The following is a 25,941-nucleotide window of genomic DNA, read 5'->3' as shown; positions in this document are numbered from 1 at the left end:
CCCAAGCCATCCAACCTATCCACCTGCCACAGGGAGGGTATCTGGCACAAAACCCCTCAAGCAGAATGGCAGATTTAAAAGCCAGCTGGCATTTATGGCCACATTGTACTAACTCTGGATGGCATAACTGCATGAAGAAGTCCAGTGCCCAGAAATACCACTGCACTGAGCCTAGGTGGGAAACAGTGCCCAGAAATACTACTGCACTGAGCCTAGGTGGGAAACACTGCCTAGGAATACCCCTGCACTGGGCCTAGGTGGGAAACACGCTGCATTTCTTGCTTCTTTGAGAAGCAAAGCAGGCACAGCCACAAAGGTCTCTTCACTCAAGCTTCTATTTACATTTCAGAAAGTCAAGTCTCAAGTTCATCAGTACTTTATAATCAGTATTTGGCTACTGGGTGGAGGAAACTGGAGGCAGCTAGTGACCAAGTGGGAAAGGTGGATTGTTTGCCAGGAAAAAGCTGAGAAGTTTCAGCAACAGCAAAGAAGCTTTTAAAAAGAAAGATTATAATGAGTGAGAATAAGGGTCAAGACTAAGATGGGCACTGGCAAGGGAATGTCTATTTTAAGGACACTGCAGCATGAAGGAAAGCATAAAAACATGCACAGTTTTCTTTAGAGGACAGGAGAGAGAGAAAAGTTGCTGCTTGCAGTTAAATCAGCACTTCATCTTGGGAGAAGAGCAAAATTTAGGGGTTTGCAGTGAATACAGCTAATAGATCACCTGGGTATGTGTTAAAGAAGAGATTACAGAAAAGTAAAGGGGAATTCCCAGTGGAAGTAATTATAATATCAGCTTTTTATACCATGTGCAGATTTATCTAAGGTCCAAAAAAGAATACTCAGTGTAATCTCTTACCATGCCCCCTTCTTCCCCCAGAATATTACCCTTCTTTCTCCCTCAGCCACCTCAAACACAACAGCTGGTAGTCAGGGCAGCTTAAGTTCTGTTACCAAAAGCAGGGAGCTTGAAGAAATGATATATAAATACAATACAAATACCCATGGCTCTCCTGTAGATTTTATTACCAGTGAGTGCCAGCTTACTGAAAAAAGTCCTTCAGAGGCTTCTGTCAGATGGGGCCTGTAACAAGAACCTAATATTATTGAACCTATAATTAGCAGCCTCACAGTGGCTCTTGAGATGAGCACACAGACCACAGACACAAGCTCTGAAGGAGGGACTGGTCCTCCAGCTGTGAAATCAAAGCAACAGCAGCCTCCTAAGTATGAATATTTGCTTTACCACCAGTGGATAGTTGAAGTCATAGCCCTCCACGCATGTTAGCTCTCCATCTGTACCACAGATACAGCTCACCACCCTGCCATGACACTGGGCAGGTAGTGCTTATAAATAACCACTCCTGAACATAACCAGAGTCTCACCTTTAATGCAGACACAAGATCAAGTGAAGACTATAAATCCCACTTGTACATTTACAGAAACATAAGTGAGCAAGCAGAGTATCTACACCATAAAGTTCTTGGGCAGTTCTATATTTGAACTGTTTAACTTTCTCATTGACATGAATTGGCAGGAACTGGAGCAGAAATGCTACATCACAACTGGTCTCTTGTAGTAACACATTCTCGAGCTTTGGCAGCACTAGTAAGAAGTGGTAGACCTGAGTTCTGCAGCATGGTATTCTGCTATCAACCTCAAAATTCACTTCCTTTTTGTGTTAGTAGAATGTAGTATAACCTCCCCTCTTCTGTGGAATAGAAATAATTATACAGTTTGGAAATCTTCATATTGGCATGCTAAGCATACATATAAACTCTACCAAACTGCATTTTAAGGCAAGACTGTTTGTTTAGACCATGTAAACAAAATGCTGTAAGACTTGCTGAGTTCTGAGAACTTAAACCACAGACACCCAGAATACAGCTGCACATAGTCAGATATGGTGTGTCTGCTAATATTGGCAACTTTATCATGCTGCAGCAAATTTAACTGCTGGTTAGTATATGCATAGAAGAAATATAGATTGAATAAACTGGAACAAAACCAAAAACCATTCCAGGGTCATAAGTCATGAAAGTCAAGGTCACTCAGTTGCTTTATAAAATAAATACTTGACAGTATTTATTAGTTGTACGACTGTGGCACCTAAGAGCCCCAGGCATGGGCCAAGGCTCAGCTGTGCTCACGCTTGCAAAAACACAAAACAAAAGACAAACCACAAACCGTTGTAGGCCATAGCTAAGGGCTTCATACAAAGCCAGGGTACTGTCATGTGTCAGCTCCTGATGTGCATCTTTTGATGATGTACAGCTAAAGCCTAGATCTCAGTTCCTTGGCTGGATGTTATTTTTGGCACTAGATTTAACTGATGAGCAGGAGGCCACCTGGAGTTGGATGACATCAACTGCTCACACCAAGGATGTACCTGAACTCCCACTGTTCCCTGCATTTCAGCAATTGAGCCAACTCTGCAGAGGATGCACATCTCTCAAGCCACAAGAAGGATCCACAAGAAGCCCAGAGTTAGTAAAGCCAGAGGGGATTCAGAGGGATGCATTCAGTATCCTTCTACAGACACTGAAGCTATATGCAAGAAATACCATGAGATTCATGGAGAAAGGGAGCTACACAGTTTCTCCAAGCTGGGGACATGCTTCAGCAGCCTAATGGTTAAAGCATCAAGGAAGAGAGTCACAGGTTCCAGTCTGGGCCTTTAAAGTTGTTTCTGGTTTTATCACATAACTTAGATGCAAAAATATACAAATGATGCATAAAATAAAACCGCATTGCCCAGATGAGTACCTCCACTAATAAGTCAACTAAAAGTTGGCTGTATTCTTGCTTATTTTCATTTTGGTCTTGCAAGTCTTGCATTGTGAATGTGAACACAAGGCAAAATTTATCATGCCTACTTCATTCAGGTGCTTTTGAGTCAAGGCAATAAGGGCTTGCAATGTTTGTGTTTTTTTGTTAAAACTATTTAAAAAAATGTTTTTAGGGCCTAGTTCCTTCTTCGGATCTGTTTGTAAGTGTTGAACACTGGAACAGTGGCATAGAATATGCTGTGTAAGTTACATATATTGTCTTTAAAAAAAATGTAGTTGCTTATTGGCCTTTACATTTATTTATATTTTGCTAGAGTTGTATTGATAGTCAGAGGAGCTTGTCTGCTGTTCACAGCACATATTGCTATGTTTAAGAAATGCTCTTAAAAATCTGTCTGGCACCTCAAATAAAACACTGAGTCACAAGTCCCTTGAACCCTTAAGTTGTTCATGCTTCTATTTACTCGTTCAGCCCACTGAAATGCCAGGATGTTACTCTCAGCCAATTTCTCATAACTTAAATATTACAGTAACTGCTCGTGAGCTAAGCAGCAGGCAGTGGCACTCTTGTATCACTGCTTTCAATTTCAGGCTGCCCGGGTTTAAAACGCACCGTAACTTTTCTGCCCTCCTGCGGGTCTGCAGCGCAGCCAGCCCCCCATGGTGAGCGCCGCACCGCGCCGCCTCCCACCGCATCCCCAAAACCCAGAGCACCACAAGCGCCTCACACCCGCGGCCGAAACCCTGGGGCACTCCGTCACCTGGAGCATTTTTAATCTGGATCGGGAATTTAATTGTTCCCAGTCCTGCAGGAGCACTGAAAACGCGAGGTGTGCCACAACACCCACCGAGCGGCACGCCTGGCAACCCCCGCCCGCCCCAGAGCCCCACGACGCGCCGGGTCGCGACACGGGGCCGGTCCTGTGCCGCGGGGACCACGGCAGAGGATGCGCGCTGGTCCCTGTTTGCCCTCCTCACCCCGAGCCCGGCACCGCGCCGGCCGCGGGCGCGCCCCTTCCCGAGCAAGAGGGATGCTGCTCCCCCGGCGAGGCAGCCGGGCGCGGGGCTCCCCTCTCCCTCGCCCCACACAAAGGCACGGCAGGGCGGCGGGGAGGCGAACCGGGCCCCGCCGCGCTTCCCCCGTCCCGGTTTCCCCCTTCGGTGCCGCCTGAGGGACAGCCGACCCTGGGAAGGGGCAGCGCCGCCCCGGAGAGCGCCCGGCGGGGCTCGGGGAGCGCCTGCGGCGCGGCCGGGGCGAGCGGGACGGCGAGGCGCTCTGCAGACAGGTAGCTCCCTGCTAAAATGGAGGGAGGGGAGAAATGCGGCGCTCGCTGGATAAACTTACCGGAGGAAACCGACGAGCCGGACAAACTGGAGTTACTGGATGCGGCCATGGTCCCTCCTCCTCGCCCCTTAGCTGCGAGCCCCGCGTCGGCCCCCGCTGCTGTCCGGCCGCCGCTGCCGCCAGCCCATCGCAAAGTGCCGGAGCCGCGCCGCGCCGAGCCGCCGCCGCAGCCCGCGCTCGGCTCCCCGCGCCGCCGGGGAGCAGGAGGCGGCGGCGACCCGCCGAGCCCTGCCGGCCGCTCTCCGGGGCTGGGCGAAGCCGCTCGGCAGGTCAGGCGAAGGGCCCCGCGGCGCTTCCAGCGCCTCTCTCCGCCCTGGGGAGCAGGGCTTACCTTGTGACGGGGACGCGAGAGCCGCCCTGCCAGCGCCTTCCCTCGCCTCCTCCCTTCCCTTCCCTTCCCGTCCCTTCCCTTCCCCGCCTCCTCGCGGGCAGCGCTGACAGCCCGCCGGGGGGACCCGCCGCAGCTCCCCTCACGCACACAAAGGAAGCGGCGGCGCTGCCGGCCGGGCTGCCGGCCCCGGCTGAGCGGGCAGGGTGGGTCCCGCTCGGGCGAGCCCCGGCGGCGCGGCAGCCCCGCCGAGCGGCGGCCAAGCCCCTTCCCCGCCGCCGCCGCCTGGCACGGGGCTGGCAGCGAGCGCGGCTCCCGCCGTGGGCCGGGCCCGTCCCGGCCGGGCGGCAGCGCCTGTTGAGCGCCTCGGCCGGTGCTCCCTCCCCGGTACCGCAGCGTGGGCTCCGCGCTAGGCTGCGCTCCGTCGACCCCCGCCCGCCGCCGACCCCGCTGCTGCTACGGCTGGGGCAGGGCTGCGCCCCTCGCCCTCACAGCCCTTTGTCCGCCTCCTGACCCCGCGGGCTTCCCTCCGTTCCCGCGGGGCTCTCCCTCCCTCCAGGCAAGCGCCCACCTTCGCCTTTTTTCCTCTTCATTTTTTTTTCTCCCTTCTGACATCCCTTTTTCTTAGTAAAAAACCCCATAAAACAGGCCGACACCAACAGGGAGTTTTGCCCCGCCAGGTGCACAGCGAGCGCGGGGCCCCGGCCTGGCCACAGTTTGGGTTCCCCCTCCCACCTCCCCCCGCAGCGCTCCTGGCCCGGGGGCTCTGGGGCACCCCGGGGGCGGCTGCAGCATCCATGGAGGGTCTGCCCGACCAGCTGGGTTCGCAGCCCTGTGTCTTAGTGTGCAAGTGGGAAAGAAGAGCCGAGAAAGCATCACTTGAAGGTTTCCGCCTGTTATCTGTCCTTCTCATTCCCTTTTCCAATGTGTTATTGCCAGCCAAAGCTTCCATCTCACTTTAAAAATCGTGGGTGGAAAGGCGACAGGAAGGTGGGCGCCCGAGTGGCATGGCACACAGTCTTGCTGGCACGGGATCTGTAAGAAGCTTAAAACCTATTTGCCATGACGCTGATTTATGAAAGCCTTCCATGTTTCATAACAGGGAGTCTCTAACACAAAGTTGCTTTGGGAGCGAGGAAGCGCATTAAAGTTTCTTTGGCAATCTAAGCCTTACCCACCCAGCTCCTCCGCGTCCCAAAGCAGCGTGCAAACCTCCTGCCCGCTCTGTAACCCGCTCCCAGCCGCTTCCCTCTTCCCGCGGAGCCAAAACGCAGCCCGGGCTCCCTAGAAGCCGCGGCCGGTTCCCGTTTTTCCTCGGGAAAGCAGGTCCCGAGTCCCCTCTAGCGGCGGCGGCCGCGGCGGCAGCGGTGCCGCTGTCCCGGTGCCGGGTCCCGCTGCCCCCGCGGGGTCCGGGCAGCACCGCCGAGGCCAGCTGCCTTCTCCGGGCTTTATCTTGTAACCACGGCTCGCCCCGGGTGAGGAGGAACGGGCTTTAAACCAGGCTTTAGCACTAACTCCATTAATCTGTAAATTGCCACGTACGGACATAAAAACCGGGACAGGCGTGTCACTGCTTTTTGGTCTGTGGCCAAATATTTTGTGTCACGCATCTTGAAGGCCGGATGTTAAGGGCAAAATGAGAAAGGCAGATAGGTCATAAAAGCAGGCTGATACCTGGGGTGTAGGAAAATGCTGCAATAGTACAGGTAACACCAAGACTGTCCTAGTAAATTGTTACTTGCAATGTGTGTGATGTTTCAAATAGTCAAATGGGATTCCCTTGTATCCTACGTGGTTGTTTTTCCTGCTCCATCTGCTATATCTCTTTCCAGTGTTTGCCTCCTCGTAGCCTGCTGTGTCTTCATTTTCCCCTCCATAATCTAGCACTCTTCTTGCCCTCATGTCTCTCCAGCAACTCTTGGAATTGTGTCTCATATGATTGGTGAAATGTGGTGGTGTTAACAACACTGTCAGAACCTGCAGGGACAGGGGCAAATAACCTGAAAGAGAGAAAAACCCCTCATTCTGCTGAGACTTAGTAGGCAGAAAAGAATTTCCTTAACTAATTTTAAATTATCTTTCCACCCATATATATATCTGGATAAATCAAGAGAGCAATTTCTTCAGAGAATGATTACTCCAGATATCCCAGTAATTGAAAATGGAGTATTTTCTATCCAAAACCAGTGAGAGTATGAGCATGTCTGGTTATGAGTGTGTGTACCTTTGAAATTATCAACCAGCAACTGTTGGCAATTTTTGTGGTAAGAGCAGGTATGAGGTTGTGTAATCTCAGTTGCTGCAACACTGAAAGGTAAATTAATAAAGTTAAGTGAAATGTACTGCAGATTAAAAGCAACTCACATTTCAAGACAGGATGGCCTTTTTCTTGTTACAAGCAAAGAACTTAAAAGCCATTACACCAGAGGGGAAATTACTACATCAAAGGGGAATCAAATTTAAATGACACAAAAGTAGCCTTGTTATGTGCAAAAAGTGCAAAGTAAAGACAATGCAATCAAATCTCAGTTCTGTTTTACAGAACTGTAAACAGATTCTGCCCTAGTCTAATTTGGCAGAGCCCAGATATACCCACTACTAATGATATAAATACCTAGTATCAAGAATAAACTTTAAATGGTAAACCCTTATGTAAACTATTCCTGGGCTTTCCATAAGTCTATGCTTCATATAACTCTGATAAAAATCTTCTACTTTACCCTCCCTATAGAACTAAATTTAGTGCCTGCTTCCATGATATCTGCACTTTGATGAGAAGTCGCAGCTTCCAAAAGTTTTGAGGAACTCAGAAAAATCACATTTCGTTATGTATTATGACCTTACAGCACTGCATTTGACATTGACAGTGAGTTGCAAAGGAGAAATACAAAACTGTATACTTTGCTTTAAGCATGAGAAAGATCTGAAAGCTTTTCTGGTTTTCATTCCTGGGGAAGATTCCTTGAAGATTTCCTTGCTTCTAGATTGATTCAATCTAGTTTTACTGACACAGTTAGAGTGTTTGTTTTTTGGGGCTGTTTCTTTAGGTTTTGGGTTTTTAAAATCTTATTTAATTATTTATTTTTATTAAGAGATAAAAGAGATTGTTGAAGAACAAAGTTTCAGCAAACCAGAAACTAGTCTATAGACTAAAGAAATGAATGCCTGCCTAATGCTAAAACTCAGCTAGCAGTATGAAATTTGAAATAGTTTAAATATTTGACGCACTGTGGAAGAGGCCTTTGTATTCCAAAAACTAATAGATATGGGAAGCTCAAGGTAATAGTTGCAATATTAAAGGAACACAAACCCATTGCTGCTTGATTAAAAAAATAAATCTCAGAAGATACCTAAAATGTTTCTCCAAACTTTCAATGTATTAGAATATTTCTGCAGCCTATTTATCCACTCTTATACTTTGGCATGGTGAAACTCCTGTTCAAGCTAAAGCTCGCACACATTTTGTCCTCCAATAAACAAAAATGAGTGAACACCATGGAATTACAGCAAATCATAAGGCTTGCAGGCCAAGAACTGTTGAACCAAACACAAAAATAAGTAAAATTATATTTGAAAGTAACTTTCTTTTACCATGTGTTTTGACACCTGTTACTGTGTAGGTACCTGCATAATTTCATTGTCATGCAAACTCTGGTGGAAGAATGTATTTTGGTAAAATTGTAAGGGTAAGCAGGATGAGGACCTGCATTTGAAGAGCCATCAGTGCAAAACAGTGACTTTGACAGCTGAGGACATGTCTGTGCTGCTTTTGTGCTGTGGAGTGACCTCTGGAGTGGCCTTGGTTCCCCAGCCAACTGGTATGTACTGGTTTGCGTCCTTATTTCACAAAAAGGCTCTGCAGATGAGAAAGGCCACTGCCTTCTGCATGGCCATCGCCCCCACAGCTGACTTGCAGTGACTTTGTGAAGACAAGCCCTAGCTGACAAAGAGTTGTTGCTGCTCCCATGTGATAAAAGCAAGCAGAAAGTCACCCTTCTATACAGTGGGTTGAAAACCTAGAAATAACAAATAAAGGAAAACAGGCAGAGCTGTGCTGCTTTCCTTCAAGAAGCCAGATTTTTCCCTATTAACCAAATAGCTTATTGCATAGCTAGGTATGCACACGTTTAATATGCTGGTTTCCTCTCATTCAACTTTAGACATAGTAGGCACTTTCACAGTGGAGGAAAAGACCTCTGCATAGAATTTCTTTCATTTTACTGACTTGGCAGAATGCTTCCTGCTGCAGAAAAAGAGATTTAAAACACAAATATAGATGAGAAAAAAAAAAGGGCACTAGCTAAGACCTGTAGTAACATGAATCTCCGTATCAGCCTGGATTACTTCATCTGAAAGAAATTAATCCAAGGCAGACAATCATTTATATTGCTATCTTCAAGCTGCTGAAGTCTCCATTATACAGGGACATTTCATAAGAGCCCTCCTAAAAGAATCTGGCTTGAAATCAGCACCTCTTGAGCCTCCTCAGCCTCAAGCCCTGTCCATGCCATATGACAGCCAAGGTTTGTGTTGCCTTCTGGCAGCCAGGCCCCTGTAGGTGGCTGCAGCACAATCCTCAAGGCCCTTCTGGTTTTGCAGTCACAGCACCAGGGATTATGTTTCTGGCATGTGCCATAATCCACAATATCTGACATTGGCTGGGATGTTGTAGCAGAGGAGCAGGGGCTGACTGTGTGCTGTAAACTTTCACCTGGCAGGGAGAGCAGCAGTTTGAGTCCCAGGTAGTGAATTCATTTCAGCATGAAAAGTGGCAGTTGTTATTTCAGTGTGAGTGTAGATAGCTTGGCAAAAATGTTGGAATTTAATTAATTATGCAAATAAGAGGAAAGTGAAGATGTTTGGCTGACTGCTCTGATTACGTAATAGTTATAGAAATATAAATGTTCTGTGTGAGACAGCAAGACATATGACACAAGGATTTAGAGTGCAAAGACCTAAAATGCTAATCCTTCCTTTGATGTTTATATTGCTTAGCTGGAAAGGGAGGAAATGCATTTTTCATTCCTTGATGCTGTGAAAGGGAAAGGCCTCTATAAGCAACATATAATCCATATTTATATACTATCCACAGTACTTGGAAACTTGATTCAATATAAGCAGAAGCTATAATAAGAAAAATAAACCAAAATATCAATAAATAGCAGATGCACACTGTATTTGGGTATGAATAAATTATGTGAGTCATAATGATTGCAACAGCAGGTGGTGGTGTAGTTCAAGACTCTCTGTGATTTCTTGCTTTTTTGCTCACACTCCAAAGAGGAAGGCTTGAGACCCCTAATGCCTGGTGCAATTTTTAGCTCTGCACCTTCAATTGGTGAACAAACTAGAAGCATCTATTGAATTTTATTAGCTCTGCAAAAAAACATACAGCAAATGGGCTGGTCATCATTTGTGAGTGCTAAAGCTGCTGCTATGACTAATTTATGAACATCCATCCTACTTGTCCTTTCCTCTTTCTTCCTGTCTCATACATCCTATTTTAATTAAACCTCAGATAGGGAGTTTGCTGGGGTAGAGACTTTCCTTGTTATGTTGATTTCAAAGTTTTTTATTGTGGAGCTCTAAGCTGTAATTGGAAACTGATAAAGGTTTTGAAATTACCTGTCAGCTATGTAGCTGCCATTAGATTTTATTATAAAAAAAATAAATTATACAGAATCAGTTGAGGTGAAATTGAACTTCAGTGTGTTTTACCATTCTTCATAACAATCAACAAGTTTCAAATATTTTGCCTTAGAGAATACAATTTGAAAGTCCTATTTTCAGTATAGTTCTCTTTTCCATCATGATTATGTTCTTACTTTGGAACATGACAGTGTTTAACTTAAATTTTTCTAGAGGTGGAACACATAGCTACTAAATATTTTACCATGTGCCTAATTTTTTTACTGAACCATAAACACTAATAATTTTGGACAGAGAAACCCTTTGCTGGCCCAGGCAGCTAGTATCAAACAAGTCCTGCACATACAGGAAAAGAGGACTTTTCTCCATGTTTCTGTATTGCCTTTCTCTGAACAGAATAGATCCTTATCTACTGTGAAGGTCATGTTTGTATAAGAGCTACTTTGTACTTCTTATAATTATTGGAAGCAATTGCACTACCACATAATTTGATGTAGGTGGAGGTGAAAAATACAAGAATAGAAACAATTTTGGTGCACTTAACAACAATAATCAGTCTCCTTTTCTGAGTATTCTAATTCTTATCTTACTATGTATTAACAAACTCAATGAAATATATGGGCCTAATGGGCATAAACTGAGATTTCCATACAGAATTGTTTCAAGTACATCACGCTTTAAAAGAAACTCCATAATGTACAATGCATAGCTTTTATTAACCTTTGGCCTTTTCTCTAGACTGACGTTTAAATAAATTCTTTTCCTCATAGTTCAGCATCTCTCCTTTCTTCAACCTGCAGTAAAGTCATCACGTTGAATTCACAGTTTCCCAATTACCATGACAAAGCAGTGATATCAAAGCCTCAGATTTACTCTTTCATTAAGAAGCAAGAAAGAGTGGGGTTCCGAGCAGAGCTACTTTAACTCTCCTGTCATCTCTTCCTTGTATGTGAATTTTATGCATATCTGCTAAGATTTAATTAATGAATTTATTTGCTATTTCAGCATTCTCCTATTTCTTGGTATTGACAAATTTTGGCGGATGGATTTGAGAACAGTTGAATACAAAAATGTATTCAGATACTCTACATTCATAAATAGTGGTAGAGCTGTATGTTTTGTTACCTGAGTTGTGTGTTATGAACCTTTAGAAATTAAACCAGCAGTTGTCCAAAATAAGTTCTATTTCAGCTACAGAAATGAAAATTTCAGTTCATCAGACTATTGCAAAAACAAAGCTTTGCTCATTTATTTGTCGAAAAAAAAATTAGTCAAAGTATCTATTTAGAAGTTATTTACTTCAGATGTTCATGAATTATTTATCTCAATATTTCCCCAGCTTAACTGTGATACTATATTCCCTTAATTAGCTACAAATATCTTAAATTAGAGAGGGGCAGCTACTAGGAGAGAATTCCCATATTAATATGGGTTTTATTTATAAATGTTTACTGCTCCTTTACAAAATACTGTCTAAATGTATTTGGTATACTTTGCAATTTACTAATATAAGCTGTGGGAGCCTCAAACTTGGCTGTTTTATTCTTCAATATGTTCAGATTTGGATGCTCTGTTTTACGTATGTAAACAGAAACCTTACGGCATATAATGGGTTTTTCAGTTGGATTCTTTATTCTTCTTTTAGAGACTTGGAGGTCAAATGTAGAGATTTTGGATGTTTGATTGGACCAACATACCATTCATCTATGTAACACAATTTCCTAAAGGCCTACTGACATTAACCATCCTAGATTCCAGATGAATGCATTTCTCTTCTCTTCTCTACAGTTTTGCCTAAGAGGTAAAATCAATACACAGCTCCATGTTTCTCCCTGAATGCTTGGGCTGAAACCTTGCCCATACTGAAGGCAGTAATAGTTTTTCTCACTGACTTCAAAGAGGCCAGTGTTTCACCCTTCATTTCCCTGCTGGATACTGCTTTTCCCTTTAAGCTACCACATATCATAAAAATTACTGTGCTTTGAAAACTGTAATGCACCAGAGTAAAAACTGCAATGCCACAAGGTAGTGTCAATATTTTTTTTTTTTGCAGTAGAGGGAGGAGGAAATAAATCAGTAGAGAAAAATCTTCCTAGTCAAAAATTGAAGCTTTTGTTGCATTTATAAATGAAAAAACATCCTTTCATACAATAAAACCCCCATGCACCTGCTTAGTACCATTCCACCAAGGACAGTCACAAGGTAACCACAGGTTTACCAACAAATCTCTTTTTATAATTTCTCAGTCACAAAGAAGATTAGAAATGGGATTTTGAGCTCTAAGGGGTTTGAGAAAAGTGTAAATATCCAACATGTTCTGCAGATCTTGGGTATTGAACCATTATCCTGGCAAAACCCATATTTTAGTAAATTCAACTTCATTTCAAGATATGGCATCATGGATTACCTTGCTTCTTTAGTTAACTTTTCCCAGTAATTTATCTTCTGCTTGAGATGCTTTGCTGTAGTTTTAAGCATCCACACCAAATATATATAAGGAAAAGAGGATCAGGTTTGTCTTTCATTCAGAACTGGGTAAAGCTATCTTGTATGCAGACTATAGAAGACTATGGATGAGTAGTGAGCAATAGGGATAGGAGCTATAACAATTTCAGCTGTTGGCCCCTTTTAATTTCCTAAGTCAGATCCATTTAAGTATTTGACAACCCTGACTTTGAAGGGAAAGCCAGGTCTTGGTCCCAGTGCAGAATTTCTGTATTTCTAATCCTTTTATTTGTGATCTGAGGCAGATGATGGGGTGGTTCATATTTGGACTTCAAAGATAAAAGCTCAGCTGAAGAAGCATTTTGATGAATAGATAGTAAAGAATATTTCTATTCCATAAGTAGTTTGCTATAAATATATATATATTTATATATGGTCTTTACCTACAAGGGTAAAAGCACAACTGAGGAAACCTTTAAATGAAAAGCTTGTAAAAATGAAAAGCTTGTAAAAATTATATATATATATATATATATATATATATATATATATATATGTATATGTATATAGCCTGTAGCATAAATAGAAATTTGCTAAGTAACTATCTAAGCCTGACAATGGAAAAAGTTGACAAAGTAAACGAAGGCAAAATGAAATCTCCAGTTTAAAACTCCCATCAGAGGTAAACAGCCCCATCAAAAAGGGAATGAATGTCTCCTGAGAGTCAAGCCAGGAGTCTATCTGCAATACCTGTCATAGCTCTTATCTGGTTTTGGGTTTTTTCTAGTTGGATTGGTTTGTCTGGGGGCTTTTCCTAGGGAAAAAAAAGAATGCTTGATTAAGCTAATTCTTTGGCTTACTCCATTTGGTGCATAATTAACTGAATAGTGAATAGTCATTTTGCATGTTATACAAAATCAGCTTAAGTGGACAGGAAAACATTCAGAGTACAAATGAGCTTTTATCAGTGACTGAAGATCCTATTGTCTATGATTCAAAAGGAAAGTAAACAGAGGTGCCTATACCCAACCTGTCTTTCATCCCATTGATGTAATAGGGAAACAAAACCTTGGAAGTCCTGCTCTCATTATTATTCTGACATTTTGAAGCATGCAAAGACATTACATGAAATGAAAATTTTAGGGAATTTTATCAGAGGCAAGCGCTTCAAATGGTATGGTTCTAAAATTGCACAATAAATTAGAGTTACAATTGGATGATAGCTATGTAAAAGAGTCATAAATAAGTGTCTGTGTGCAAACAACATTAGCATGTAATAAGCTCAGCTGGGCAGAGTGGGGGCTGTAAAAGTGTTGAGGATGATTTGGTTCAGGTTTCCAAGTTCTTGGCTACAGAGAACATGCAGCGCAGGATTTCAAGGCCCAGGCAGTTCCCCAGGGAATGCTGTGAAAAGAAAGTTGAATGACATTCAGTTAAAATTCTGCTGTGAACACCAATAAAAGGACAACCCTTTCAGGGTCTTCAGAGGTTCTGTTTAGCAGTGGTTGGTTTGGGCAAGTGCATAAGGATTGCTGTGTTCTCATAAAGTTCAGAAAATTAAGAGAAAGAGCTCTACCATAGAAACAGCAAAGTATTTTTATGTCTTCAGAAGGAAATGCCTCAGAAGAATGAATAATTAGATGGAATGACTTGCTAAAGACCAACCTCTTATGTCACAGTTCATCCTGAAAAGAAAATGGAAGTGACTGGTAAAAATGTCAAGGATTAAGTCAAAACACATCCCACTTCAGGAGTGCCAATGGGAAACGGAGGAAATTAGCCCATGGTTAATCAAGATTAACCCTCCACACTCCCCAAAGTTTGTAGGATTAAAGTCAAATGTAGTGTAGGGCAAAGAAGGTTTTTCACCAGCATTTATTTGCCCCATTGGCTACCTCTGACAGCACTTTAAACACTCTCTTAAAAAAAATGAATTAAGCAAAATTTTCCTTCTTTTACCCCTGCTGGGAAGAGCAGCCAATAGGAAGAGCAATGGAATTTCAAACAAGCCTGTGCCATGGATCTCCCTAGTTGAAAAAGGCAACAACTGAGAAGGATGTGCTTGTGTGTCCATGAGACACCATCCATATACACATTTGTGAGTGTGTGTCTGTGTCTGTGTGTGTACCACTGCTCACACACACATAGCCTCAGGAAAGCCAGGAACATTTCATGACTGGCTGGATATGAAGCAATTTTTCTCTCTACACTGATATAGAAAAAGAAATAATTTTTGTGGTCATTAGAAAGCTGCACATAATTTTCTTGAAACATTTTGCCACATCTGGAGCCCTATTTTCCTCTCCATAGGCTGCTTAACTCTTATTAATATCAATGGGGGTTATGCACACATGTGGAGAATAAATTAGATTCTTCATTGTTTCCCTCTGATAAAATTAAATGTTCTTTCCACATGTTAAAATTAACTCACATACTCTTGTTCTCAGGGTATTGGAAACAGAGAGCATTAGTTGCTAGTTAAATCTTACAATATTTTGTCTCTTAAAAAAAGACTTTATGCTACTTCTTTTAGAATTAGCAAGTAGTTGTCAAAAGCTTCAGTTAGGACTTGAGTTTTGTGACTATTGATTTCATCCTTGGGCTGTATGGAAACCTTTCTGTCTCAGTACGGTGCATTATTCAGACTAGATTTGTGATAGCAGTTTCTTCATACCAATAAATGGCAAACCTCTTTTCCATTCAAATTTTTATCAATCAATTCTTATTTCCCTTTTTCCTATTTACAGACATTGGAAGACAAATGTTTCTGTCACAGCCAGTAGTGGGACTGTCTCAACTCGTTTTCCTGTGATGCCTGTAAGTGAAAAACACTAAATGAATTTTCACTGACATGAATTTGAGACACAATTTAATACCTTCATTATACAGGGAATCATTATTGTGCCTGATTTAGTAAGATGTTGGGAAGGATTTTATACTCTTTGAAGTGGCTTTTTTGCAGGGCAAATTATTATATTTATAGAGGACCTGTTAATATTTATCCTTGACATTGCATCCAAGAAATAGCTACAGAGACTATTCCATAGACCTTTCGCCATTTTTAGAACATGGAATGCTGATCATTAACATTCAACTCTGTCGTAAACGCCATTCCCTGAGGCATGATGGCATCAAATAAATCGGACCAGTTTCTAAGAAGCTGCATCCCCTATGGATCTCTCACTAGCAGAGAATGATTAAGCTTTATAACTTCCTAGGACAGCAGTGGAGATGCAGCTGCAAATGGAAGAGGAATAGGATAGTGTGTCTGTAATGCCTGCCTGACTGTCCCAGAAGTGGTGTGAGGTGGGGGAATGTCTGCAACTTGAGAGACTGAGGGATCCTCTAGTATTGTGAACCTCTTGTTGTAGATACACTCTGGGAAAATAATTTGACAGAACTCTACTGAATAAAACATGTGTGAGTTCAGCTTAAAGCCTAAAAGTTGAGAAAAGTGAAGAAGTCAAAAGAGCTTGTACCAATGTCATTGACAGAGTCAAGAAACAGGATTCATTGAAGTTACTCAATTCAGCAAACAAGTCAGTATAAACAGATAAAAATTGATGATCAAATTAGCAGAGAAGAAATTATATAAGAAATAGATTTATCAAAATCTAGAATCAGCAGTATTTTTTCAGTATGATTTATTTTAGTGTTTAGTAATGTGGACAGTAGTTTTTCACTGCAATTCATGACCATTTATATTTTGATTTTTTTTTGAGAACCATAGTTATCTCTCCCAAACTTTGGGATTTTGTATTATAAGCTCACTATGCCAGAGAATATCTTTACTATATAGAAACAAGATGCAATCTTTCAATGTTTAGTTGCACTTACTTTTCACATTTTGTCTTGATTTTTCTTTCTAGTTATGAGAATGTATCTCAAAATATGGTGGAAAGTGAAAACTACAGTCTGTGATATTTATTTTTATTCCTTGACTTGATTTCTGAATGTCTTTCAGGTTTAACTGAGGTTTGACATACTTTCTAGGTCCTTGGATGCTCTACTTTGTGAAATTGTGGCCCGAGAAGGGTTGCTATGAACCAACCAAGTCCCCCTGGAATGAGTAGGATCCATGATATGAGGACACCTAAATTTAGGCATCTGGATGTCTCAGTGACTTAGGTTCCATCATAGTAAGTCAGGATTTTGTCAGTGTCACCTGCAGATCCCAAAGAGCCGTTCAGCTGCCATCCAGGTAATGGGTTTCTGTTTTAGAGAGAGAAACTGATTTTGCTCTGCTGTAACTGAACCCCATCAGCAGATGAAGCCAGAGCTTAAAAAAAGTTGGATGTTCTTCTAAATCTTCCATCTTATTAAGCTCAAACTACAAAGTTCAGAGAACAAGATCTGATTTACAAGTTTTAGTCCACATGATTAGAATGAGGGGTTTGTTTTACTTGGCCAATCTATTATCTTTACTTCATTTTGTTTGAGGCAATTACCCTGTGATGGCCTCAGTAGTCACACAGGGAAGATATGTTACATACAGTCTTATTTTCTCTATTTGAGCCTTTTTTATGCTTGAGAATAATCTTAACCTATTTAAATTATTTTTTTTTTCAGGAGAATGTGCCATGTACAGTGAAACAGGAGCCTACAGTGGCTGAGACATTTGGAACTGAGGAAACTAAACAGTCTTGGAGAAGGTACTTCCTTCTCTCCACTTCAATTATGGTCACACTGTCATAGGAGTCCCATCTCCCTGTGTCTTTTCTTCACACCATTGTGATGGAAGAATGGATTAGGGAATCTTACGCTTCCCTTAAAAGAAAAATTCTAGCATTTTTAACACCTAAAATAAAATAGAAGCCAAACAAAACTCTCCAACCAAAGTTATGGTTGGATAAGCTTTTCAAATAAATCCCAGAATGGAACTCTATTACAAACTCAAGGAGAGCACATTGACTCTCAGTCTGTCCTGACAAAACACATTGTGCAAATGAGTTTACCATAAAGATATATTGGAACCAGTCTGGAAGCCAACACACCAGTTAAGTTGTTGATGGCATAGAGTCTCTCCATCAAGGTCACTATCTCAAAAAATGTATTTCAGAAAGAAATCCTGCTACTTTGTAGAAAGTGAGTTGTTCTAAAATAACAGTGGGCTCTTTCCTATTAAAGAGCCTCCACTGTCCAGAATGACTTCTCAAGTAAAGAAAAGTGGGTGCAAGCTCAAAGTAGAGATTTAGAACTTTGCAGAGGAGTCAAACGCTGATCTATGCTCTAGAAGCACGCAACTTTATTGGCATCTTGAAAGCATATTGATTTAATTAGTGCTTAGCTATTTTCTTTGGATCTCTCACTATCATATTGGATATGTCTCACAAACTGATAACAAATACCACGCATGTAGCTCTAGCCCCTGCAAGCAGCAGCCAATGCACTTTTAAATGAAGACTTTGTTTTTTTCAAACAGATAAACACATAAGAGCAAATATCATCAGTTGTCCTCGGGGGAGGAAATTTTTGGTTACTGCAACTTTAGTTCCAAACCAGTTAGGAGATTTTGGTGCAGAAAGATACAATAATTAAATTGCTTAAGGCTTTTAGGTTTCTGATGGGGTTGCAAAGCTGTGCAGTTGTTTTTGTGATTTTTTTTTTTTTTTTTGCCACTGTGGCTTCTTCATTCAAGACCAATTGGCCACATGTGTTGATAGTTACCACTAAGGCTGAATAATTTCTGTCTTTCATGAGGGTATCAAGAGCCTCTGTCAGATAAAATGGAAGAGTAAACGACACTGAAGTATTACACTGAAAGATTACTTGTTAACCTTGCTATGGCTAATAAAATTCTAATTTGCAAGCCTTGATTCACTACAATTGATGTGCATGTGAGTAACATGGAATTACTCTGGTTAAAGCTGTTAAAATATGAGACCTACATGAAAAATATATTATGACAGAAAGAATTATCACTTTTTTCCCCCTTGAACTGAGGTTAATCTATACTTTCTGTCCACTAGGTATGCTTGGATTTACAATCCTATTCTCTTAAAACCCAGTTAATTGCATTAAGTGCAGTTGGAATGTGTTCAGCAATGATATTGGCCTTCTGATTATTGAGCATATATGGAAACATGAGGATTCAAGAATTTAAATGCATTATTTATCTATCAGTGATACTATAAACTTCTTGAGTTTATACTATAGGAAAGAAACAAAACACCTCCTAGATCAAGTCCCAGTGTGGTGCCTTGAACTTCTTGATGCTTTTAATATTCATTAAAACATGTAAAATGCATTTTCAAAAAAATAAAATATGGCTACTTGCTCTGAGTTTGCATTTGGGATAATGCACAGTTATGAATTATTTCTGCAGGTGGATTTTAATACACATTGTCCTGTCTACTTTATGCTATGACTAAATTATCCTATTCTGCAGACTAAAGCCAGAACCTCTGCAAGCTGTAGAGCAGCTGTACACAGCCTCTGTCCCTGCTGTCTTTTAGTCATGTCTTAACCACAAGATCCTTCTTTAATTATGGTAGTAATTTTGCAGGAACAAACATGTATGATGAAATTTCACACTCTGCTTTTGCCCAGAAAAATAAATGAAATAAATTGGTTTTGAATACAGTATCAAATTCCACAGCTGTGGATTTAATTGTATAGAAATTCAGTTTCTGTAAGCTGTATCCTTTGTATTATTTAGGGTTGTGGATGGAAGTGAATAAAATAGTATTTATGTTAGAGCTGTGAACTGATGGCAATGCAGCATGCCTTCCCATTTTTCATAGTGTCACATCCACTCTTGACAGAGCTTTCATTTTAAAAGTTAATAGTCTGCCATTCGTATGAAAAACCAAGGACTCCTCAGTGAGTTGGTTACTTGTAGGTAAAAGATACAGAAAATCTCAAGTTTTCTTAAACCAACTTCTTGCAAGATGTCTGCTTTTATTTACTTCTTGAGAAACAACTTTGACATAAGTGTCGTGGCTTGTCCTTGTCTAGAGATTTGCTGTAAAGTTAGAACAGTTTTGGATGCCAAGTTCTTACACTCTTCACCTTTGCAGAACTGCTCAATAAACATATCACTCAGGGTTGTCTTCCTATCCCCTTTGTATAATCACAAATCTAGCAGTGAAAATAACCAACTTTGAGTGTAAAGCTTTGAAAATACAAAGGCTTCTGCATAGGAGCTATGCCCAATAACTGTTCCCTGCTATCTTAACAATATTTTGCTTTGTACTCATCTGGAAGACCTCTGCTGGAGGAACTTTTTCATTTTTCAAAACTGTAAGTTGGTACCCAATGAAATTTCAGAGCATTTCCATGCTACTTGATGGAGATAGGAAAGACCCATTTTTTTTTCCAGAAATCACTTGATTGTTCTGTGATACTCATCTGCACTCTGAGATGTGGAATCCTGGATATTATTACTTTAGTCATCTCAATGCACCTTATAAAAAAATCTTGGCTGCTTTAAATGAAATGGGGTCAAATTTCTGATGGCTCAATGATGACACTGCCAAAACCAAAAATTGTGCCTTAAGTAATGGCAAACCACAGTGAAGGATTTTAGATCCACCACCCTTTATACCTGAACTGGCTCAACCTGTTAAACATTCTAAGCTGCAACAGTAGAAGAGAATGGGGAAACATGGGTGGCAGGAGGTGACTGACCATTCTGCCTCACGCAAAGCTTTAAACAAAATTATCAAAGGAGGACAGAAATATCCATTGCCAAAAGGAGACTGAGATTGCATGATTCCTAGCCACACTAAATGATACATTCCTCTGAGAACACCTCAGAGGTGACAAGGGGAAAGTTTACCTACCACCACCTCTTACAGGAGTAGAAAATTGTTGTTTAGCAGTTGTGCTTAAAATTAAAGGAAGTGTTTTGTTCCAGTGACCTGGAGTCAGTCAGAGGATAAAATCTGTGTGCTTTCTTTTTGTGCCAAGGTAGGAGAACCAACAATTATAAAAGGAAGCTATGTTCCCTCACACCTTTCCTGCCTGTTTTCTGAAAGCAGATCTTCCACCCTGCTGGTTACAGCCTGCCAGCTTTTATTTGTGTTAGTTTTCCCTAGCCGATGTTAGAGTAGGTTTTAGTGTCCTCTCCACGCTGTCACTCCTTTCACACAATTTCCTGAGTCTTGCTCCTGCTATGTTGTGAAAACAGTGATTGAACCAGGCTGGGACACCGTGGTGCGCTGTGGTAGTGCTTCCGAGCGCCTTGATGGCACCTCCCACAGACAGTCTGCTCAGGGTTGTTTTCCTCATGTTTGTGCTCTCAGAAATCTGTGTCAATTGCCGAGAGAGGAAGAAATGTGGTCCCTGTGAGTGCAGGGGCCGTGTCTGGCCTCCTCTGACGTGCTGGTGGTTGCTGCCAAGCTCTGCTCTGGGGCGCGGTGCTGCGGCCTCACGGCTGGGTGTAAAGCCGTAATGTAAACTGCGCAAATCTCTGCCGTGCTTGCTGCTGTCTCTCCCTTTTCTGAAGGAATTTTGTGCTCACCAGATGGTCGAAATACAGGCAGTGCATGAACACCATGCTGGAAAAATACCTAACTGACAGACACACACTTTACCCATGTCAAAAAGATTATCTTTAGGCAAGGAGCTGAATCAAAGGCTCCTATTTTGATGTGAATTCCTCTTGTTTCCCTCACTCTGCATTAGGGACTTGAATGTATAAAAAATTAACATCTTCAGCAGAAACACCTTGCTTCAACTCTTTTTTAAGTCAAAAGGTTGCAGCAGGGGTCAAATGGATTAAAAGGAAGGAGCTGTATGACTTGTGTTGATCCCACAAGGTGCTGCGCTTGATTTCTGGTTTGGTGCATTCATTCATTCCTCTCTGGGCTCTTGTGGTTTCAGCTATTCCTTCCACAGGTGTGGATATGAAAGCCTTCCATCCATCCATCCCAGCCTCCAAAAAATGAAAGGCCATGAAAAAAAGCATCCCAGGCTTTTCAGATTGTTGCACCCAGGAAAATGCAGAGTGATGACTGAAACACTGCAGGATGAGGAATAAATCAAGAATATTCAATAACTGTTTTACTAGTATTTTATATCAGAAGTGGCCCTGGGTCACCTTACTTGTCTAATTTGTGTTTTCAAGACTGGAGCCTTCTTGCTAACTGTTACCACCTTGAAATCCCTTGAAAAACTCCCAGTGATGGGTGGTCTGTTTGCTAAAGATTGATTGATTTTGTGTGAGTGGAACCAATATGCTTCTCATACTGCTGCAAAAATGTTTGCATTATTTATTTTGCATTGTTTTCTGATCCATCTCCTTTTCTTGCTGAAGAATTATAGTAGCACAAGCCAGCAGGGCAAGGGGCCTTTAAATAGCCTTCTAACTACCTGCTTTTCATCAGGTATCACCATGCTGAGCTAGGGAGGTATTTTTAAAATGTTTCGGAGAATTAAAATAAGCACTGGACCAACACATGCACAGTGTAAAAGTCAGCCTTGGGGGAAATCATGCAGGAGAATGCCTGAGGGTTGGCAAGGGTCCTGGCAGAGTGTCTAACACCCTAAATCAGCAGGATAAATGAATTTCAGCCTTGCCAGTGCAAGAAAGTCACGCTGCCAGTTTGGTGTTTGTGGGAGCCCAGCCAGAGGGGAAAGCCATGGCTGGGTGCTGGAGCGCAGCCCAGCGATGCTGCACGCTGCTCCCAGCACCCTGCAGCTCACGGAGCTCTGCCAGAGCTGCTGCCATGTCCTGCACACCCTGCTGCTGTGTCCTGCAGACCTTGCTGCTGTATCCTGCACACCTTGCTGCGGTATCCTGCACACCCTGCTGCCGTGTCCTGCACACCCTGCTGCCGTGTCCTGCACACCTTGCTGCTGTATCCTGCACACCCTGCTGCTGTATCCTGCACACCCTGCTGCCGTATCCTGCACACCGTGCTGCCGTGTCCTGCACACCTTACTGCTGTATCCTGCACACCCTGCTTCTGTATCCTGCACACCCTGCTGCCGTGTCCTGCACACCCTGCTGCTGTATCCTGCACACCCTGCTGCTGTGTCCTGCACACCTTACTGCTGTATCCTGCACACCCTGCTTCTGTATCCTGCACACCCTGCTGCCGTGTCCTACACACCCTGCTGCTGTATCCTGCACACCCTGCTGCTGTATCCTGCACACCTTACTGCTGTATCCTGCACACCCTGCTTCTGTATCCTGCACACACTGCTGCTCTGTCCTGCACACCCTGCTGCCGTGTCCTGCACACCCTTCTGCTGTATCCTGCACACCCTGCTGCTCTGTCCTGCACACCCTGCTGCTGTGTCCTGCACACCCTGCTGCTGTATCCTGCACACCTTACTGCTGTATCCTGCACACCCTGCTGCTCTGTCCTGCACACCCTGCTGCCGTGTCCTGCGCACCCTGGTGCTGTCAGCCCGGGCAGGGAGGGCTCCACGCCTTCCTCTGCGCTGGGAGGAGGGTGGCAGTGCTCAGAGCCCCTTTGCAGCCTTCCCAAGCAAACAGGAAGCCCATTACTAAAATGCCGTTGTCCTTCATTTGTCAGATTAAGACTGCTTAATAGATTAGCCAGGCAGCAGAGTAGCAAGTAGCTGCTCTGATTTGAGGGGTCTGGCCTAGAATACTAAATACTTGGTTCTGTCATAGAGGGTGTTTATGAAAAGAAAACACAGTCTTTTTATTGCACACTTGCACTTTCTTCAGCATCTGAAAAGAGATTAATTTCCTAGGAATTTTAGCATCTATTTTTTGCAAAAAAAATGTGACTTTATCATTCTACAATAATGTGGAAGTAAGTGATTGGGTTAAAAAAATCCCAACACCCACCCTTGCATGTATGATTTTGTTATGAGATCATAATAACCAATATTAATGGATATTATTCATCCATATCACCTGCAGCTGCTCCAGGAGAGAGGCAACAATGTAGGCTAATGGTTCTGCAATATAGCTGTGAAATAATGATATATTACTGATCACACTAAGCAGAGGGTATATCTTTGGACTGTGGTCAAGAGGGACACAGCAGGTCGCCACTGCTGTCAAATTCCTTTAATATCAGTTAATTTTCAAAAGGGCACTAATTTTCAGAAGCAGGCTTTTGCAAGAGCAGTGGGTCAGCTTAATTAGTCTGAGAACCTTAGTGAGAAAGTGGGTATTTCTTTAAGGTTTCATGTGTGTCTGAAATTCCAGAAAACTGATTCTCAGCCTTGCTTTCTTGCTGATGTGCTGCAAGAAGTGCTAGCACAAGGATTTGCTCTGAAGTGTTTTCTTCCCATGGCCTGTGCAATCAGCGTTAAGCCAGTGGTAAAGGACAGGGCTGATTTGCATGAAGTAACTTTTCAGAGAAGTCTGTGGAGCAGTGATGCCAGGAAATCAGAATCTGCTCACAAGTTAAATTGTAATGTTTTATACCTGGTGAATGGAGCGTTGATTCCTGCCTTGTAAAGAAATCAGGGAGTGAACAATGCTTGCTGAACAGATAGCATCATCTTCAAATGAATCACTTCCACTAATCCAGATACAGGAGCAAACTGCAGCTTTTTTTTTAGGGATGTTGCAATGAAACTGCTTTTTCCTGCAGTGTTTTCTTTAAGGCAAAAAATGGAAAGGCAGATCAAGGGAACCATATAAGCTTACACACCTTTCATGACAGAAATATCTGTAGGTGTAGCCACCAGCTTACTTCTGATACAGCCTTTAGTGTCCAAATGAATACTGCAATAGCTTATGAAACACAGAACATCTCTCTTCCAAAGTAATTGCTGAACCCAAATTAATCCACTGATTAACCAAGGCCCTCGTCTAACCTGTTTTGGCTTTATAGCTTAATCTATAAAGAGCTACATGAAGGAAACAGCCTTGCTTGTAATACAGTTCAGCCTTTGTATGAGTGAGTCTCCATCTACAATATTTTGTAAATTTGTGAAGATTTTCAGTAAACTGGAGTTGTAGATGAGTATAGAAGTTTTTCTATTTCTATTTGTTTTCCTTGGGACGTCTCTTTGCTCCATGGACTTGAGAGAGAACACTTCAGCTTCTGTTTTCTCACTCAAATACTGTCTGGTAAACTATATTAGAGCATGGAACTGCCTGTTGCAGCCCTTTCGTAGAGACAGGAAAATCAAAACAGATCTCTCCTGGGGATCAAGAGATACTAGTTTCAGCCTCTGAAAGAGGGAGAATCAATAAAATCTGGCAATCTCTTCTGCTGGCTGAGAGTTCTAGCTAATGAGTCATTTAAACAGCCCAAGAAACTTCCTGACTCCAAGCCTTTCTTTAGATTGTTTCTCTTGACTCAGTTCCAAAAGGGTTGAAGCTGAATGGACTATCCTGTGTCTGAAACCACCAAGTGACTTTGCCCACCAAATAGTTCTTTCAGATTTTCATTTCAGCAACAAAAAATACCTTTTGCTTGCCTTTCTCTCTAGGACTCAGACAATCTCCAGAAGACTAGTTATTCACAGAGCTATATTAATATTATTTCCAGGCTGTTGCTACCTTTCTTCCCATCTTTTCCAACCTCACAGTTTTCTTGGCTCTTTGAATTAGCACACACATGTCTGTTTTCTCTTAGTCACAGAAGCTGTTTTTTGTTCCAGCTCTCCTGTAGCATATTTTCTGGTCTGTGTTATAAATGCAATTAAAGCCTTGAATGGACATGTTTAGGATGTGGGTGCAAACTTGTGCTGTTGGTTATCTGGCTTATTTTTCAGTGTTGAAGCTCAGACAAACAGCTGTACCTTGCCACAGATCCTGTCTTCAAATAAACAGCAGGTTTTAGTTTTTACTGCCAGATATGAGCATGTGGTATTGTGGAACTACATCCATCTGTGGACTACCTTTTCCCAAACCCTGAGCTTGAAAATGCTGAACCTTCTACAGGGCCTGATACTCTTTTTTTATGCTGTTTTATTTTAAAATGCTGAACATTCTAGAGGGCCTGACATCCTTTTGTTATATTGTTCTATTTTAATCCTTATAGAAATATAAGTGAACTTAAAAAAAATCCTGCCTTTTTTTCATTTGCAAAATCTCATGGCAGGAGATCTCAAGGAAGGTTTACTATCTATTCTTTGTTGTAATAATATCTGAAGCCAAACTCCATAAAATATAGGTTTTCTCTCATTTGCTGGAAGTTCTAGAACAGTCAGAAAATCTATTTCCAGTTTAGATGAAACTGTGTTTAGGATTAGGAGTTTTTTCCCTTTACTTCGATAGTGTCAAAATGATGGAGCTTATTTTACTGTAGTAGGTAAATATTCCTTTGAAACCAACGTGCATTTGAAAAATGTTATTGTTACCAAGTCCATGAGGCTTTTCCTGGAGATTTTATCTAGCTGAAATCTTCCTTCAGTATTCTTCCCACAGTCTCAAGCTCCTGAGCAGTTCTTTGTAGGGCACTGTATACACAGAAGAAAAAATACTTCTGACCTAAAT

The 25,941-nt window shown here is 42.2% G+C and overlaps 1 protein-coding gene and 1 long non-coding RNA gene across 2 annotated transcripts in view; one reads left to right on the top strand and one right to left on the bottom strand.

Annotated features, from left to right (window-relative positions):
* The window catches only part of CHN2 (chimerin 2), a 158,308-nt gene extending 153,814 nt beyond the window's left edge, over nt 1-4,494 (bottom strand). Inside the window, exon 1 of the mRNA XM_064704546.1 lies at nt 4,139-4,494. Within this exon, the coding sequence (XP_064560616.1) occupies nt 4,139-4,187 (49 nt within the window). The 5' untranslated portion in view covers nt 4,188-4,494. The remainder of the gene's footprint in view (nt 1-4,138) is intronic.
* Nucleotides 4,495-10,930: 6,436 nt separating this feature from the next.
* On the top strand, nt 10,931-18,822 carry LOC135443838 (uncharacterized). The gene is made up of 5 exons (XR_010439120.1): nt 10,931-11,060; nt 11,761-11,916; nt 15,308-15,377; nt 16,554-16,761; nt 17,130-18,822. It is a non-coding gene; the product is annotated as an uncharacterized LOC135443838 (long non-coding RNA).
* Nucleotides 18,823-25,941: the final 7,119 nt, after the last annotated feature.

Source organism: Zonotrichia leucophrys, chromosome 2 (assembly GCF_028769735.1).
Source record: "Zonotrichia leucophrys gambelii isolate GWCS_2022_RI chromosome 2, RI_Zleu_2.0, whole genome shotgun sequence".
Taxonomy (NCBI): Eukaryota; Metazoa; Chordata; class Aves; order Passeriformes; family Passerellidae; genus Zonotrichia; species Zonotrichia leucophrys.
Note: the sequence above shows the minus strand (reverse complement) of the source record. Positions and strands in the feature narration are given on the sequence as shown.